The sequence below is a fragment of the Netta rufina genome, assembly GCF_964035555.1.
Source record: "Netta rufina genome assembly, chromosome: 1".
In the NCBI taxonomy this organism is placed as follows: Eukaryota; Metazoa; Chordata; class Aves; order Anseriformes; family Anatidae; genus Netta; species Netta rufina.
Window position 1 is genome coordinate 14030103 of NC_140123.1, and position 16747 is coordinate 14046849.

Genomic DNA, 16747 nt, shown 5'->3' on the forward strand with positions numbered 1-16747 from the left:
ACTTCAGGCAATTACACCACAGCAAGTCCACATATTAAAAGGATGGTTCTGTGAGATCTGATTAGCAACAAGCGTTATGAGGATTAGAGAAATTTCAGAAAAGAAGAAAGGCACTCAAGAAGTACATCTTTGGTCAAAGGTTTTATAGTGTTTGGTTCCTCTCATTTCTTATCTTTTTTTTTTTTTTTTTCCTTTGAAATTTAGATATATATACAATTTCTTTCAGGAATATAAAATTAGAACAGAAAATAATCTGACAGTAGCGAGTCACAGCTCCAGGCTGAACAGCTCTCTGGCTAACCTCTGACTAACATGTTCATCTGGTCTTCCAACATAGGTGAACAGAATCTTGTAGTATTGCCCCATGCTGTTTCTTAATTACAAAGAACAAAATTTAACCCTCTCTGCTATTCATATTTGTAAAATATTCCTTTTCCTTTCAGTCCACCAGTTAAAACTGTGTTCCAGGCCTTTCCTATCTCTCTCCCTGACTTGCATCCTTCTGTTGTTTGATCTTGACAAATTCAATATGACCTTGTTTGTATTCATCCAGAAGGTTGCAGAACTGGTATTCATGTGTTATCTGTAGATAACAATGTTCTCAGTGTTCTTTGCAGGTTCATAACCAGCAGGAAGCATCTCCTGCTTTAAAATGTCAAGAGAAGCAGAAGAGAGCAGCCTGTAGCCTGACCTCTTCACACCAATACAGTATAACAAAAGGTCTTGTGAGAATTTCTATTAGTATGACCAATTTGCTGACATAAATCTCCTTACTGTGATACCTTCCATTCCAGCCCTTGTATTATGCTAAGGAATTACAAACCTAATGCACTAATCACAGTTTAAAACAAACTTGATTTTAACCTCTGCTAACTGTACTAGGCTGCATCCGAGGGTCATTGATATAAGTGAAAGGTCAAGGTGAAAAACAGCAGCTGAATATTCATAGAATCATAGAGTCATGAAATGGTTTGGGTTGGAAAAAACCTTTAAAGATCATCTTCTCCACCCACCCCTGCCATAGGTAGGGACATCTTTCAATAGATGAGGTTGCTCAAAGCCCAATCCAACCTGTCCTTAAACACTTCCTGCAACAGGACATCCACAACTTCTCTGAGCAACCTGTTCAAGCTTATCACTATCCTCATCTTCAAAAATGTTTCTTATATCCAGTCTAAATTTATCCTCCTTCAGCTGAAAACCACTGCCCCTTGTCCTACTCTACTGGGTCTGGCTGGAATGTTAACTTTCCCTGCAGCAGCCCACGCAGTGCTGTGCTCTGCACTTGTAGCTGGAACAGCACTGTTATCACACCAGTGTTGTGTCTACCGTTGAGCAGCAGTGGCACAGCATTGGGACTCCTTCTAACCCTCCTGGGTTAAAAACCCTGGTGGGCAAAAACTGAGAAGCTGTCATCACCAGGGCAGCTGACCTAAACCAACCAAAGGGATATTCCATACCATATGATGTCACACTCAGCAATAAAAGGTGGAAACAGGAAGAAGAGGGGAGGGGTGGGCTTTCATTGTGGAAACGTCAGTCCTCCTGAACACCAGCCATGTGCGTTGAGACCCTGCTTCAAGGACATGGTCAAGCATCGCTCATTTATGGGAAGTAGAGAGTAATTTCTTTCCTCTGCACTTCCACATAGCCTTCATTTGTTTTATTTGTTTGTTTTCCTCCCTTTTTATTCCTTTCTCCCTCCCTTTTCCCCTTTCCTTTTTTTTTTAGTTAAATTGTTTAGTTCATAATAATCTTTCTTTAATTATTATTATTATAATTTCCCTTTAAATAAATTATCCTTATCTCAACCTGTGAGTTGTTCTTTGCTTTACTTCTCCCCCTCCTCATCTAAGGAGGGAGAGTGAGAGAGCGGTTGTGGTGTTTAGCTGCCCAGCACGGTAAAACCACCACACCTACCACTAAAGGCCTTTGTAAAGTCTCCATCCTTCTTTAGAGCCCTCTTTAGGCAAAATAAGATCTCCCCAGACAACTCTTCAGGCTGAACAATCCCAACTCTTTCAGCCTTTCTTCACAAGAGAGGTGTTCCAGTCCTTCGATAATTTTTTGAGTTCCTCCTCTGGATGCACTCTAACAGATCCATGACTTGTATTGACAGACCCAGAACTAGATACAGTAGAACAGGTGGGGTTCCACAAGAGCAGAGTAGAGGGGTAGAATTCTCATCTTGACTTTCAGGTCATCTGCCTTTTTAGGTAGCTTAGTGTATGATCAGTTTTCTCTGCTGAAAGCACACATTTCCAACTCATATGTGACTTTTAATCCACCAGTATCCCCAAGTCATCCTCTGCAGGGCTGTTCTTAATCCATTAAACACTGAGACTCTACTGGTATTGGGAATTGCCCCCAATCTACATGCAGGACCATGTAGTTGGCATTGTTGTACTTCATAAGGTTCACATGGGCCCACCTCAAGGCTAAGTCCATCTGATATTCCTTCCCTCTAACATATAACTCATATTTCCCTCTAAAATATTAGCTCTTATTAACACCACTCAGCCTGGTGTCATCTGCAAACTTTCTGAAGGTTCAGTCAATCCCACTGTCTATGTCAGTAATTAAGATACTAAATAGTACTGGTCCCAGCAAAGACACTTGAGGGACACCACACATTACTAGTTTCTGCTTGGACATGGAGCCATTGACTAGAACCTTTGGGTTTTATCATACAGCCAATTCTTTCCATCAAGCCATATCTCTACAATTTAGAGGCAAGAAGGACTGTATCAAAGGCCTTACAGATGTCCAGATAGAATGATATCAGTAGCTCTTACCTTGTCCACTGATGTAGTTACTCCTTTGTAGAAGATCGCTATATTAGTCAGGCACTATTTGCCCTTGGTGAAGCCATACTGGCTGTCTTCAATCACCTTCCTGTCTTCCACGTGTTTTAACATAACTTCCAGGATGATCTGTTTATATAGGCAAAACATGGGAATGTAACTTGGTTGTAAAATGATACTAATACTTGTGATACTTGTGAGCAGGCTTCACTGTTTTTAGAGCCAATATGACAATTCTGATGGCCATTGGTTTGCAATATTCTATCAGATCTTTATGGTGTGTTGGCAGTCAGAGACATAGCTCAAAAATATTCTCCAAAGTGGAATAGCCTTTCACCTACAGGAGCTGCTTGTCTTTGGACATTGTCTTTCAGAAGATTAAGCCTCCTTGTATTTTTCCATGAACATGAAACAGTCCTTGCCTCTTCCTACAATAATAGTGACACAGAGATACTTTGATATTACAGGTTACTTGAGTCTACATTCAGAACATTTGGTGCACTTTAACAGGTATCATTTCCACTGACTCCTGTGATAATATTGCATATATTGTTATCTTCTACACAGAAACTACTGGCCAAAACAAAGTGTGAAAGGGCATGATGAATCCCTGTGCTGATAAATGAAGGATGGAGGATTGAGGAATACTAACAAGTTTTTAATATAAAATTTGCAAGTGAATTGAAAGCTAATTTTGACTCGTCTTTTAAATGCATTATGGTACTCACAATTTAATGACATGCCAAGATCCCTGGTTTGCATTTAATGGAACAAATCATTCTAGATGTTATACATCAAATTCCTTGGTGGAACTAAGGATTCAAATATTCAGTGTTTTTCCTACAAATAGGAGAAATACCAATGGAACAAAAGATACTAGAATCTAAGCAGTGTGAAATATTAAGCAAATCACAATGTAGAATTCCACAGGCAGAAATTTGCCGTCACCCTCAAAAACAATTCTTAAAATGATATCTTATTTTTCATCTGCAGGTCACCAAGCTGTAAAAATGTCTTTTTTTTAAAAAACATGGAAATTGTGGCACAATGTATTAAAATAAAATGATTTGCCAATCAAGCTACAGGATAGAGAGAAAACCTGATACTGAAATATATGTCTCTAAGTCCCATACTTAGGAAGTCATGCTCCTCCATGCCTATTCACACCACTTCTCACTTTAGGAAGTAGATTTTGTTAATTCTATCAGATTCCAAATCTAGAAACTGTGAAAGCTACTCTTCAAGTTCTCCGATAGCAAAACAATCCCAAGAGGGAAATTAGCATACACAGTAGAACATCATTTGTCAGTATTATAGATAGGGATGTCCTTACATCTGGAGATAAATTTGTGATGAAAGGAAGGAAACTTTCTGAATGTGAATATGGCATCTTCAAGCTCAGTTTGTTTATATAAGATAGAAACAGATCCAGTATTTGTTTCATTCGATAGTACATGTTTATGTCAAATAAATCTAAGACTTTCATCAATTTAAAGTTCATTTTTACTTCATACTGAAAAAGAATTTATGTCATAAGGTGCTAGACTAGGATTGGATTTTGTTCCTATTTTTTCAAGCTAGATTGATTTCTACCCTTCTTTGAGTAGATTTGCTGTTGCATAGACTTTATAATGCTGTTACAAGTATTGCAATCATTCATAGTAATGTAATAAACATTCTTTGGTAAATCTCAGGTAGCACTCCCAGCTCTCTTTCTGTCTCACTCTGACTAAATGCTTCATACTTACATCTGGAAATTTAGAGTTAATTGCTTTTATCTTATGACATAAGGAAAGTGGAAAAAATCAACCCTGGCAAACTGCAAGTCCCCATCAATAAGACATAAATCCTGAAGAAGCAATATTACCAGTCCCCTATCTTTCTCTCTGAGGGCTGTCAATGAAAACTTGTAAATGTAACTAAAAACTTTGGTAATTTAGACAGTTTTGATTTAGGTTTAAGGACGGAGGAGAATTTATGCAGATGCTTACTTGTCCACTTCTCTACACAGATAAATATGCCTCCCTCCATTTGCATTTTGAACTTACTATCCAGAAGTGCATATGCAGGCTCTCTCTCTGTGTCAAAATTGAGATGATCAGAAGGAAAAAAAAATATCTTGTGATCATCAATAGTAGTTCCTTGTAATTATAATTGTCATTACTTGTTCAGGATTTCCCGTAAATAAATAAATGCATGTAAATGCATGGTACAAAACCTTAAACCCAGTGCTTTCAGAAATCACCTATCTTTACTGTGTTCACAATCTTCACACTCCATTGCTGATCAGCAGATTCAAAGACATCTTATACGCCCTAGATTCTAGATTTACATGTGATATTCCCTTGTGTCATGATTGGTGGTAGACCTTTTTTTTTCTGCAAGGCAATGAAAGGCAAGGCAAGACTCATGTTTCAGTCCTCTGGAAATGATCTTTACACACATACTTTCTATACCAGTAAAGATTAGTTTAGAAATCCTATATTAATGTGCAAGCTACAGAAATTCTTCCTGTGCAAAGTTTTAAGAGAATAATAACACAAAAACCTGTTATGAAGTAGATTTATACTGAGTAAGAAAACAGTGTTTCTCTGGTACTGTGACTCTGAGAATCCATATGAATCCCTGTCAAAAACTAGTCACCTTTTTAGGCAAAATTTCTACTTTAAAGTATTTGTGTAATCTAACTTAAATTTGTGGAATTTTTGTGTGTTATCTCCCATACTCACACAGCAGATATCATATATGTCTTTTGCTTTTCAACTTGCTTCAAACTCTTTTCTCAACAGCGGTGGGGAATGATACAGAGACTAGAAAAAAAAAAAAAGTCACTGGATGGCTGAGGAAAAAAAAAAAAGGGGTTACTTTTGTCCTTATTTAAAAACTATAGTAGCTCAATATCTCATCCATTCCACATTATAACACAGTATTTGATAATGATAAAATATAGCATGGAATTTTGCAATGTGACCAACCCCGAATGCATGGCAGGAGACATTCAACATTTTTCCATTAAATTTGTCTTTATCTATCCTTGATGTTGTGATTTCATTAAGAGTAAATACCGTTATCTAACTTTTAAATGAAGAGATGAAATGTTATGGAATATCTTTTTCCCTTTAACTCATGAGTTGCAAAACCAACTCATCCTGTTGTAAGTCACATCTGTATCAGATTATTATTGTTCTTATGAACAACTTGAATTTAAGAACTTGGAAACTTCTTTGGAATCACCAGTAGTGCAACATATATCTTACTTGAGCTATCAAGCAGTTAGGAATCAAGTCTGAGCTATCAATTTAGACTGAGAAAATTGTAGAGAAAAGCCTCTGGAGTATAATTCATCATGGTTAAAGAATCATTATGAATAATGAATCACTAGACACAGGACTGTTATAAATGTTAGAGATGCTCTACCATGGTAATATTCAGAGTGTGAAGAAGATGACTTGGAGTTGGACATACAGTCAGGCAAAGGCATTCTGACCTTGCTCTGTGCTGTAAGGAACAAGTCTGGAGTAGGGGGAAAGTAAATCCGTGTTAATATACAACACTGCCACATGTATCAGACCTAATCTAAACCATTAGACCTTTTATCAAAGTCATGGAATTATGTACAGCTGACTTGTAAACCTCACCATTTTTCTCCTCACTGGCTCCAAATTCATTGTCATTTTCTTCCATTTTTGTTCTTAAGTCAACAATACTCACAGTTGCTGTGTTTCATAAGTACAAAGAGATATGATGCATGAGTACTTATAAATAAAAGGTACAGGAGTATCTTTTCATAACCAAATGAAAGCAAAAGTTATTATCTTGTATAGAATAATGAGATAGTCTCCTAAATCTCATCTGACAAAAATAGGTTTATATACAATAATCTAAAGGTAAAACTTGGTGAATGGTTGGTGTTTATTTCTGGAAAGTGTCTGATGGAGAGAATTTCATGATTCTCCTCAACATTTTAATCCTACATAATTAGTCTGTAGTAATTAAAATATATTTAACACAGTTGGAGGGCATAAGGACAAAGGGTTCTGTTCTAATCTCATATGCACAGGCATGCAGAGATTTTAAGATACTGTGATGTGAGCCTTTGAGTTCAAAGACACAACTCAGAATAGTGATGTATGGTAAAGATAAATAGTGTGGAAAGGAATTGAAATTACAGTAGAAAGCAAACTATTTCAAAAGAGCACATCAATTTGTACCAACCAAAAATAGAAAAAGTAACCAATGCAGTCTTAATTCATATACAGTTGAAAAATTAGGAGATCAGATTAACAGAAAAGATATTTTAAAATTCAGAAATGACTCTCTCATTTCCATCTCACCCCTTTTCTAAAAGAAATACACGCTTTATAGGTCCAAATACTTTTTTTGTTGTTGTTATTATTATTTAGGATGAAACTTGCTGACGGTTCACTTGATCCCAATGTCCATGTCACCAACAAAGATGTTAAATAGTGCCAGTCCCAATACCAACCCCTGAAGAACACCACTTGTCACTGATCGCCACTTAGGACACAGAGACGTTGACTGCAACTCTTTGAATGAGTCCTTCCAACCAATTCCTTACCCACCAAGTGGTCCATCCATCAAATCCATGTCTTACCAATATAGAAAAAAAAAAAAAAAAAAAAAAAAAAGGACATCACGCATGACAGTGTCAAATGCTTTGCACGAGTCCAGGTAGATGATGTCAGTTGCTCTTCCCGTATCCACCAATGCTGTAACCCCTTTGTAGAAGGCCACTAGATTTGTCAGGCACAATCTGCCTTCCCTTAGTGAAGCCATGTTGGCTGTCACCAATCACCTCCCTATTTTCTATATGCCTTAGAATAGTTTCCAGAAGGATCTGCTCTATGATCTTGCCAGTCACAGAGGTGAGACTGACTGGCCTGTAGTTCCCTGGGTCTTCTTTTTTTCCCTTTTTATGTTTAGGGTTATGTTTCTCATCTTCCAGTCAGTGCAAACTTCACTGGACTGCCATGACTTCTCAAATATGATGGATAGTGGCTTAGAAACTTCATCTGCTGTTTCCCTCAGGACCCATGGATGTATCTCATCAGGTCCCATGGACTTGTGGGCTTTCAGGTTCCTTAGCGTGTCTTGAACCTGATCTTCTCCTGCACTGTGTTGTTCATCATTCTCCCAGTCCCTGCCTTTGCCTTCTGGGGCCCGGGCTTTTTTTTTTTTTTTTTTTTTTTTGTAGCTGACAAGGCTACAGCTCTCGTCAGTGAAGACTGAAGTAAAAAAGTCATTGAGTACCTCAGCTCCATATCCCAGGTGACCAGGTCTCCCATTTCCTTCCAGAGAGGGTCCACAATTTCCTTATTCTTTCCTTTTATCTCTGGGGTAACTACAGAAAAAGCCTTTCTTGATGTCCCTTGTCAAATTTAATTCTGACAGGGCTTTGGCTTTCCTAACCTGATCCCTGGCTGCTCAGACAATTTCTCTGTATTCATCTCAGGCTAATATATTTTTCCTCCCGATAACATACTACTGAAATTTAACTCTTATAATCTCTTCTAAATATAAATGCAAAACTATACCTTATGTTTTCTTCAAATTCAAAGTGAACAAACCCACAATGTAATGGCTATCAATTTATAAGTGACCTCTTTGAATTTTTATTTCAGCTCAGATTAATAAGAGGTTTAATGATGACACTTCTGAATTAGTTTTGCTGTTATTGTTGTTGTTGTTGTTGTTTTGTTGTTGGTTTTTGTTTTTGTTTTGTTTTGTTTTGTTAGCAGTTCTAAGATTTAACAGCACTATTCTACTGATTGTTTCTAAAAGTGAGGAGAACCTTCTCTTTGAACTCAACTGAAACTTGCATAAAGATACTGTTTGGAGTTAAATTTGAGCACTGTTATAATAAAAAACTAAGTAATGTTCCCCAAAAATATCTGCTTAGCCCAAAATAAAAATGGGATATGACAATTATAAGATTTACCAATTATGCATATTATGTTGAACTCATATTAATGTTAGAGTTACTTCTACTATTGCTCTATTTTTTAAGGATGAACAGTATGTGTATATGTTAGCTTTTATGCTAGATTTTATGAGTTTTCTACAACAGTCACTTTTATTATTTCATGTCCTTACTCAGATATATTTCCTTCTTTCATTTCACTCTCACATGAGTCACAAAGGAGGAGTAGGTATTGATATATTTTTATTTCAGACCTAAAATTCATACCTCACTTGTGAGTTATGCAAGGAAAATAGGAAGCTTCATTAAACAAGTTGTCTGTGAATAGTGATTTGCAGTTTGGGAGTAATTTCATTTGAAATCATTAAATGTACACAGCTAAAATAATTTTATTTCTTTGAAAAACTCCACTTACTATCTTACACTGATGAAGACAATAGAGATTTATTTTTTTAAATACACTTCTTAATGACCTAGAGAACGTCATTTGCTCTGTATTTGCATGTTATACACACTTTCTGTAGTATACAGTAAAGCAAATTTCAAAAAATAGAAATAAACACAATTTAAAGGTAATTTTCTAAATACATGAATCAAATGAGTTACCTCTTTGTAGCTAAATGAGACAACAATCATGGTTTATAATGTCCTCATTGTTTCTTGGAAAGATACAACATGGAAAATTACATTTATCAGTTCAATTCAGCTAAATCAGTTTCCTTCCAAGATAATAGAGTAAATGTTTGGGTTTTTTTGTTTGGTTGGTTGTTTGGTTGGTTGGTTTTTGTTTGTTTGTTTGTTTGTTTGTTTCTTTTTGAGCCTTACTGCAAGAAAGGTGAAAGAAAAAGTAAGTGAATATGGGCAACACACATGGCAACATTAGAGTGTACCTGTCAAATAGAGTGTACCTGCCCGCTTATGTCATTTATAAAACTGAGTAATTGAGGAGTATTGCACTGTACAAGCACAATGTATTTCTACTGTGGACTGGTGTTGTGATCAGTAATGACTAGTTAAACACTTACCTGGCTAGAGTTGCTGTTTTGCAGCCAGTAGTCATGACATAATTATATATAGAAAGAGGACAAGCATGTAAGTAATTTACACTTAAATCTGAACCCAAAACAACAGAGCTATGAAATCTCCATAAAATTGTTCAGAAAAAAAAGAGTGTAAATTAGAGTTTCAAATTGAAGTGTGGAATTAGAGATAAAATATGTTAGGTAATAAATGGGAAAAAAAATAAATTAATGTTGTTTCTTGTGCTACTTCCAACATATATAAATAACTATCAAAGTATAGCAAATCAAAATATCTTGCTAAGGAAGTAACAGGAATATTATAAGTTATATATAAATATATATAAATATTATAAATATATATATAAAAAATATATATAAATATATATATTATATATATAAATATTATAAATATATTATATATATAAATATATATAAATATATATAAATATTATATGATGTATTATAATATTATAATACATCAACACAAAAAGGAGGACTAAGGAGAATCTCCATCCTTTACTGGATGCGGGGGGAAACTTAGTTACAAGAGATGAGGAAAAGGCGGAGGTGCTCAATGCCTTCTTTGCCTCAGTCTTTAGCGGCAATACCAGATGTTCTCTGGATACTCAGTACCCTGAGCTGGTGGAAGGGGATGGGGAGCAGGATGTGGCCCTCATTATCCATGAAGAACTGGTTGGTGACCTGCTACAGCACTTAGATGTGCACAAGTCGATGGGGCCGGATGGGATCCACCCAAGGGTACTGAGGGAACTGGCAGAGGAGCTGGCCAAGCCACTATCCATCATTTATCAACAGTCCTGGCTATCAGGGGAGGTTCCAATCGACTGGCGGCTAGCAAACGTGACGCCCATCTACAAGAAGGGCCGGAGGGCAGACCCGGGAAACTACAGGCCTGTCAGTTTGACCTCAGTGCCAGGAAAGCTCATGGAGCAGATCCTCCTGAGAGTCATCATGCAGCACTTGCAGGGCAAGCAGGCGATCAGGCCCAGTCAGCATGGCTTTATGAAAGGCAGGTCATGCCTGACGAACCTGATCTCCTTCTATGACAGAGTGACGCGCTGGGTGGATGAGGGAAAGGCTGTGGATGTGGTCTACCTTGACTTCAGCAAGGCTTTTGACACCGTCTCCCACAGCATTCTCCTTAAGAAACTGGCTGCTCTTGGCTTGGACTGGCGCACGCTTCGCTGGGTTAGAAACTGGCTGGATAGCCGGGCCCAAAGAGTCGTGGTGAATGGAGCCAAGTCCAGTTGGAGGCCAGTCACTAGTGGCGTCCCCCAGGGCTCGGTGCTGGGGCCGGTCCTCTTTAATATCTTCATCGATGATCTGGATGAGGGCATCGAGTGCACCCTCAGTAAGTTCGCAGATGACACCAAGTTAGGTGCGTGTGTCGATCTGCTCGAGGGTAGGAAAGCTCTGCAGGAGGATCTGGATAGGCTGCACCGATGGGCTGAGGTCAACTGCATGAAGTTCAACAAGGCCAAGTGCCGGGTCCTGCACCTGGGGCGCAATAACCCCAAGCAGAGCTACAGGCTGGGAGAGGAATGGTTGGAGAGCTGCCAGGCAGAGAAGGACCTGGGAGTGATGGTGGATAGTCGGCTGAATATGAGCCAGCAGTGTGCTCAGGTAGCCAAGAAGGCCAACGGCATCCTGGCTTGTATCAGGAACAGCGTGACCAGCAGGGCTAGGGAGGTGATCGTCCCCCTGTACTCAGCTCTGGTGAGGCCGCACCTCGAGTACTGTGTTCAGTTTTGGGCCCCTCGCTACAAGAAGGACATCGAGGTGCTTGAGCAGGTGCAGAGAAGGGCGACGAAGCTGGTGAGGGGCCTGGAGAACAAGTCCTACGAGGAGCGGCTGAGGGAGCTGGGCTTGTTCAGCCTGGAGAAGAGGAGGCTCAGGGGTGACCTTATCGCTCTTTTTAGGTACCTCAAGGGAGGCTGTAGCGAGGTGGGGGTTGGCCTGTTCTCCCACGTGCCTGGTGACAGGATGAGGGGGAATGGGCTTAAGTTGAGCCAGGGGAGTTTTAGGTTAGATGTTAGGAAGAACTTCTTCACTGAAAGGGTTGTGAGGCACTGGAACAGGCTGCCCAGGGAAGTGGTGGAGTCACCATCCCTGGAAGTCTTCAAAAGACGTTTAGATGTAGAGCTTAGGGATATGGTTTAGTGGAGGGCTGTTAGCGTTAGGTTGGAGGTTGGACTCGATGACCTTGAGGTCTCTTCCAACCTAGAAAATTCTGTGATTCTGTGATTCTGTGAAGTGGCAAGGGTAAAGACAGTTGGTTTTATTAGTGTACCACAGACAGAAATATTCTATTTGTTCTTAGTATGTAGAACGGAAAAGTATGAAGTACTTATGTCATATAAAAATAAATAAATAAATAAAATAATGTTCTAATTGAAATTGCCATAAAACAACTTCTGAAAGGTTTTATAAAGCAAACTCTATAGATTATACCCAAATGTGCTACACAGAAGAGTCCTCAAGCCAAACAGGACACCAAATTTTGAAACTAGCTTGTAAGAAAGTATTTTCAGATTAATAATGCATGCTACCAAGCAACTGTGGTGATAGAATAGGAATGAGAATACAAGAGACCTCATATGATCCCCACATATCTATAAAAAGACATAAATTAATAGAGTACTGAAGAAAAAGAGATCAGTCTGTTTCTAAGAAAAGAAGAAAAAAAAAAAAAAAAAAACACTTCGTTTCCATCTATTCTATGGTTCTATGGTGAAGAGACCATTTCATAAGAATAGAAAGGTACTTTAGGGATTAAGTCTCAGAGTCTCAGAGATGAATCCACGCTAATTCAAAATAAAGTATCTTTTGTCAGGTTAAATAATCAAGCTATCAACAAACTGATAAGGAAAAAAATAATTCTCTATTTCTGAAATATCCCAATAAACAATGGATACCACTGCAGAGATTGTACATTAGTCAATACAAAAGTTTTGTGCTTAATGAGATTCAATGATTTGTGACATTCAGAAAATACTAACTTCTGAGCTCCAATTACAATTTTCCAAATCTCTTTAAAGCATTTGAATTTGGAAGTGCTTGGCTGAAAGCTTAAGCCCAACCTCAATTACTCACAACCTATTTTTTTTCTGGCTGAATAATAGCTACAGCCTTTACATGGCAACTATACATCGGTAGTTGCCATGTCTGTATTTGTTGTGTCTCAACAAAAGGACACCCTTAAATAATGTGAAAGGTGTTGTTGTTTTGTTTTGTTTTGTTTTGTTTTCCTGCAGCTTCATACAGCTACAGAAAATTCCATCAGTGGAATCCAGCAAACGATGGTAGAAATGAATAGATAATTTAAATTTCAATCTCTGCTATGAACTGCATATCCCCATCTTCCACAAAATCCAACTGTGTTTACATCTAAGTTTAGACTTGATAGCAATTAAAATATATCCAAAATATTTTAATGAGAAAAAATCAGCAAGTAACAATTGATTTTCCTTTTATGATGTCCTCCTAGCTTCTTTTAGAATATCTGAAGTAGTCTCATTCTCAGCTCACAATCAGAGTACATTTTTTTTCCTTTTTCTTTTTTTTTATTTTCTTCCTATCTAATGCCATATTTAGAGAAATGTAAAACCATAGAATAAAAATCTTGTAAAATGACTGATGAGTGTTTGAGCTAAAAATAAAGTTGAATTAGTATAAACACTATCTAATCTCTAATCCGTTTCTTCCCTCAGTATGAATGTAAATGACACATCTGAGCTTTCCCCTAGATCTCTGTTGAATAGCAAAATACAGTGATAAACACTTCTATTCCAGAGAACAGGTGTGCAATGCAGTCAGTAAGAAGTGGTAGTGACATGAGTACATACTTATTGCCCAAACAATTTTGTAACTTAAAGAATACTACAAAAGTAAAGGTCCCCAAGACTTCGGTCACTTTATTTTAGCTAAAGATTATTGAAATCCCCCATCTAATTGAATGTGTCACTTACTAATCTCCTGGACTGGAGGTTTATGGCAGAAAAACAAACAAACAAACAAACAAAACAAAACAAAAACAAAAACAGAAGTGGTGGAATTTTCTCATTTCATCGAGGTTTTTAAGTTGTTTTCTTTTACCTATAGAATGAACATATTCAGGAGTAAAACAGAGCACTGAAGATGCATGAAGATCATTTCAAGTGATTTGCTTGATCTCGATAAAATCTTGGCCTCCCTTGTAGGTGAAAGAGACATATTCTATGCAATGACCCATTTATTAAAGATTCCCTGCAGAAAGCAAGCTATATCAAGCATTAAATGAACCTTAATTGTAATTATATTTTATTGCTCCTTGGATTATTAAATGTTTAAACTTGTTTAAACTATGAGATAACAGAATCTATGTTCTCAGTAGTGAAAGGGTAGTAACAGTAATTTTACTAAACATTTCAGCCCTGTTCCAACAATCTCTTGGAGGAAAGTTAATGGTCACAATCCAAGTAAAGCCCGCCTGAGAAAGTCTCAAGCTGTGCTTGAAATACCTAATGTGCAGCTAGAGGATGCGGGGATGTATGAATGTAAAGCTGAAAACTCACGTGGAAGGAATGTCTTCAGAGGGCAACTCCAAGTGTACAGTAAGTATAATTGCACATGGTATTATCCATCAATGCTTTGTCCATACTTAAGGCTTTAACGATATATGAAGGATGCTAGAAATTAAATATCTAGAATATCCACTAGAAATTAAATATATATAAAATAAATATGAAATAAAATCTTTATTTAATTAAGATATATATTTTTGTTCCTCAGTAATGCACTAAAGTCTGGAATGGGAATGAAGCTGTCTCACACAAAACCTGGCTTAAATAGCATTTCATGTTTCCTGATGTTTAGGGTTGCATTTTATTTTGTTTGTTTGTGAAGAGAATTCTTGTAATTTTAGAGGTCTTTATTTTTCTCCTGATATAATACATAATATATAATATATAAATTAATATATAAATATATATATATTCACTCACATTAACCATAATGCATATGTCAGAAAATCAGTTTTAGAAATACCTTAGTATTTTTCTCTTGGTTTTATTAAGGATACATACTTGCCATGCCTGGGTGCAGAGTTTTGCCAAATTCATTGTACAGGAATCAGAATAGGAGAAGCAATTCTCTTTTTGTAAATAAAAGTTCTCATTCTGGGGATGCACTACAATTTATGTAGTCTTCCTAAATTTTTTTTTTTTCAGTCAAAAAATTCAACCATATTGATATGTTGCTGAAAAAAAAAAAAAAAAAAAAAAAAAAAGACCCCAAATTAAGAATATTTGATAAAAGTAATTCAATAATTCATTTTTATATAATGTCATTGATACACCCTAGAGGCCAGAAAAAAAAGCCTATACAAAACATGACTTATTGATTAATTGCAGCTCAAATATTTCACTTTAGTCCCTCCTATTTCTTGTTATCAGTCCATGAATCCTACAACCTTAAGGATTGCAGGAGCGGTCTATTGCAGGAGATCATGCAACAAATCTTTCAGACTCTGAGTTGTATTTGGTCTTCAAATATTGCAGTCAGTGTTATTCAAACTTCATTACTTGAGACTGTTCCTCAGGCTAATAGATACCTTTAAGAAGTCTATCCCGTTAATTAATTTTATTTTTATTTTCTGGATTTCAGACAACTGTTATTAGTGCTTTCTCCCCATTGCTCACTGTATATAGTTCTCTGTCTTTTTTCCACGCTTTCATCAAATAACCATAGATTGTCACCATATGTTTAGTTATTTTTCATATAAGTCAATATTTCCAGGTCCATAATCAAATTTTCTGTCTCCTCCAACTTTCAAATGTCTTTATCTTAGCTCCTCAGTTTTCAGTGAGTGTCAGCATATAACTGGATGATGTTCCTCTCCTTCCTTTTCCTTCTTATCCATCTGGAGCCAAGGGCAGGTTTTTGCCTTCTACTTTTTCACTGTGTATCGGAAAAAATATGTGATAGCAAAGGTGGTGGTTTGCACCTTTCCTTTTGGACATGCCACCCATACTGCACTTGAATAAAAGTATTTTACTAAAGAGAGAAAGAGAGAACGAGAGAGAGAATGAGAGAGAAAGAGAATGAGAACAAGAAAGAGAGAAAGAGAGAAAAACTCAAAGCCTCAGGAACTACTTTATGCCTTCCACTGTGCCAATTCCACAGTGACATTTCTCCATTATTACAAATTCCTACTGTTCTTTACTTCTACAAAAGTATGACAAATTCTGTTACAGTCATGGATGCCAGAGAATTTAACAACATGTTTGGTCTTTTTCCTTAACATTTCTTAAAATATCAGAAATTCCAAAGGTTATAATACATACCCCAGCTCATACAGTTGCTATCTCTTCTCTAGAGTTGTGAAACTAACAAAATAATTAAATAAATAAATAAATAAATAAATAAAATAACCAAAGTTTTCTGTAATAGAGATACAATTAGCTTTACCTCTTCCTTTTGAAATGAAATAAAAGAAAAAAAAATATCTTTTCAGGAGAGAAATTAAGCAGTTGGAAAATGAAATTGCTTCCTCAAGAGCAGTCTTCAGACCTGCGCAGAGCCATAAGCAGAACTCATATCACAGCACACATGATCTCATGTTCCACCTAACTCTACCTCTCTTATTAACCAGGATACATTTTCATTTTCAGTAGTAGTAAAGATGCTATTCAAATGTAGAAGTCCACAGAAAACATTCTCTTTGTCAGCTTTGTTCCATTCTGTTTAGATAGAAATAAGAATTTTTAGTTCTCTGCCATTTTATGGTTGTCAAAAATAATATTGTTTTCAGTCTGACCAGTCTGACTTTATGGATAACACACAGTTTGTGTTAATTGGCTTTTTTTTTTTTTTCTTTTTTCCATATCAGACCAAATGCTTGTACATTAAATAAAGGAGGTTCATTTCAGATTGTCTAAATCCTTTGATTAACAGCTGCATGAGACTATCATAGTGCTACA

At 36.8% G+C, this 16747-nt stretch overlaps 1 protein-coding gene across 2 annotated transcripts in view; it reads left to right on the top strand.

The window, feature by feature from the left end:
* The window catches only part of CNTN5 (contactin 5), a gene marked incomplete at both ends in the record, with an annotated part of 395341 nt that overhangs the window by 243827 nt on the left and 134767 nt on the right, over positions 1-16747 (top strand). For both annotated transcript variants that reach the window (XM_084285826.1, XM_084285827.1), the window contains one exon: positions 14199-14380. In XM_084285826.1, the coding sequence (XP_084141952.1) occupies positions 14199-14380 (182 nt within the window). The remainder of the gene's footprint in view (positions 1-14198; positions 14381-16747) is intronic.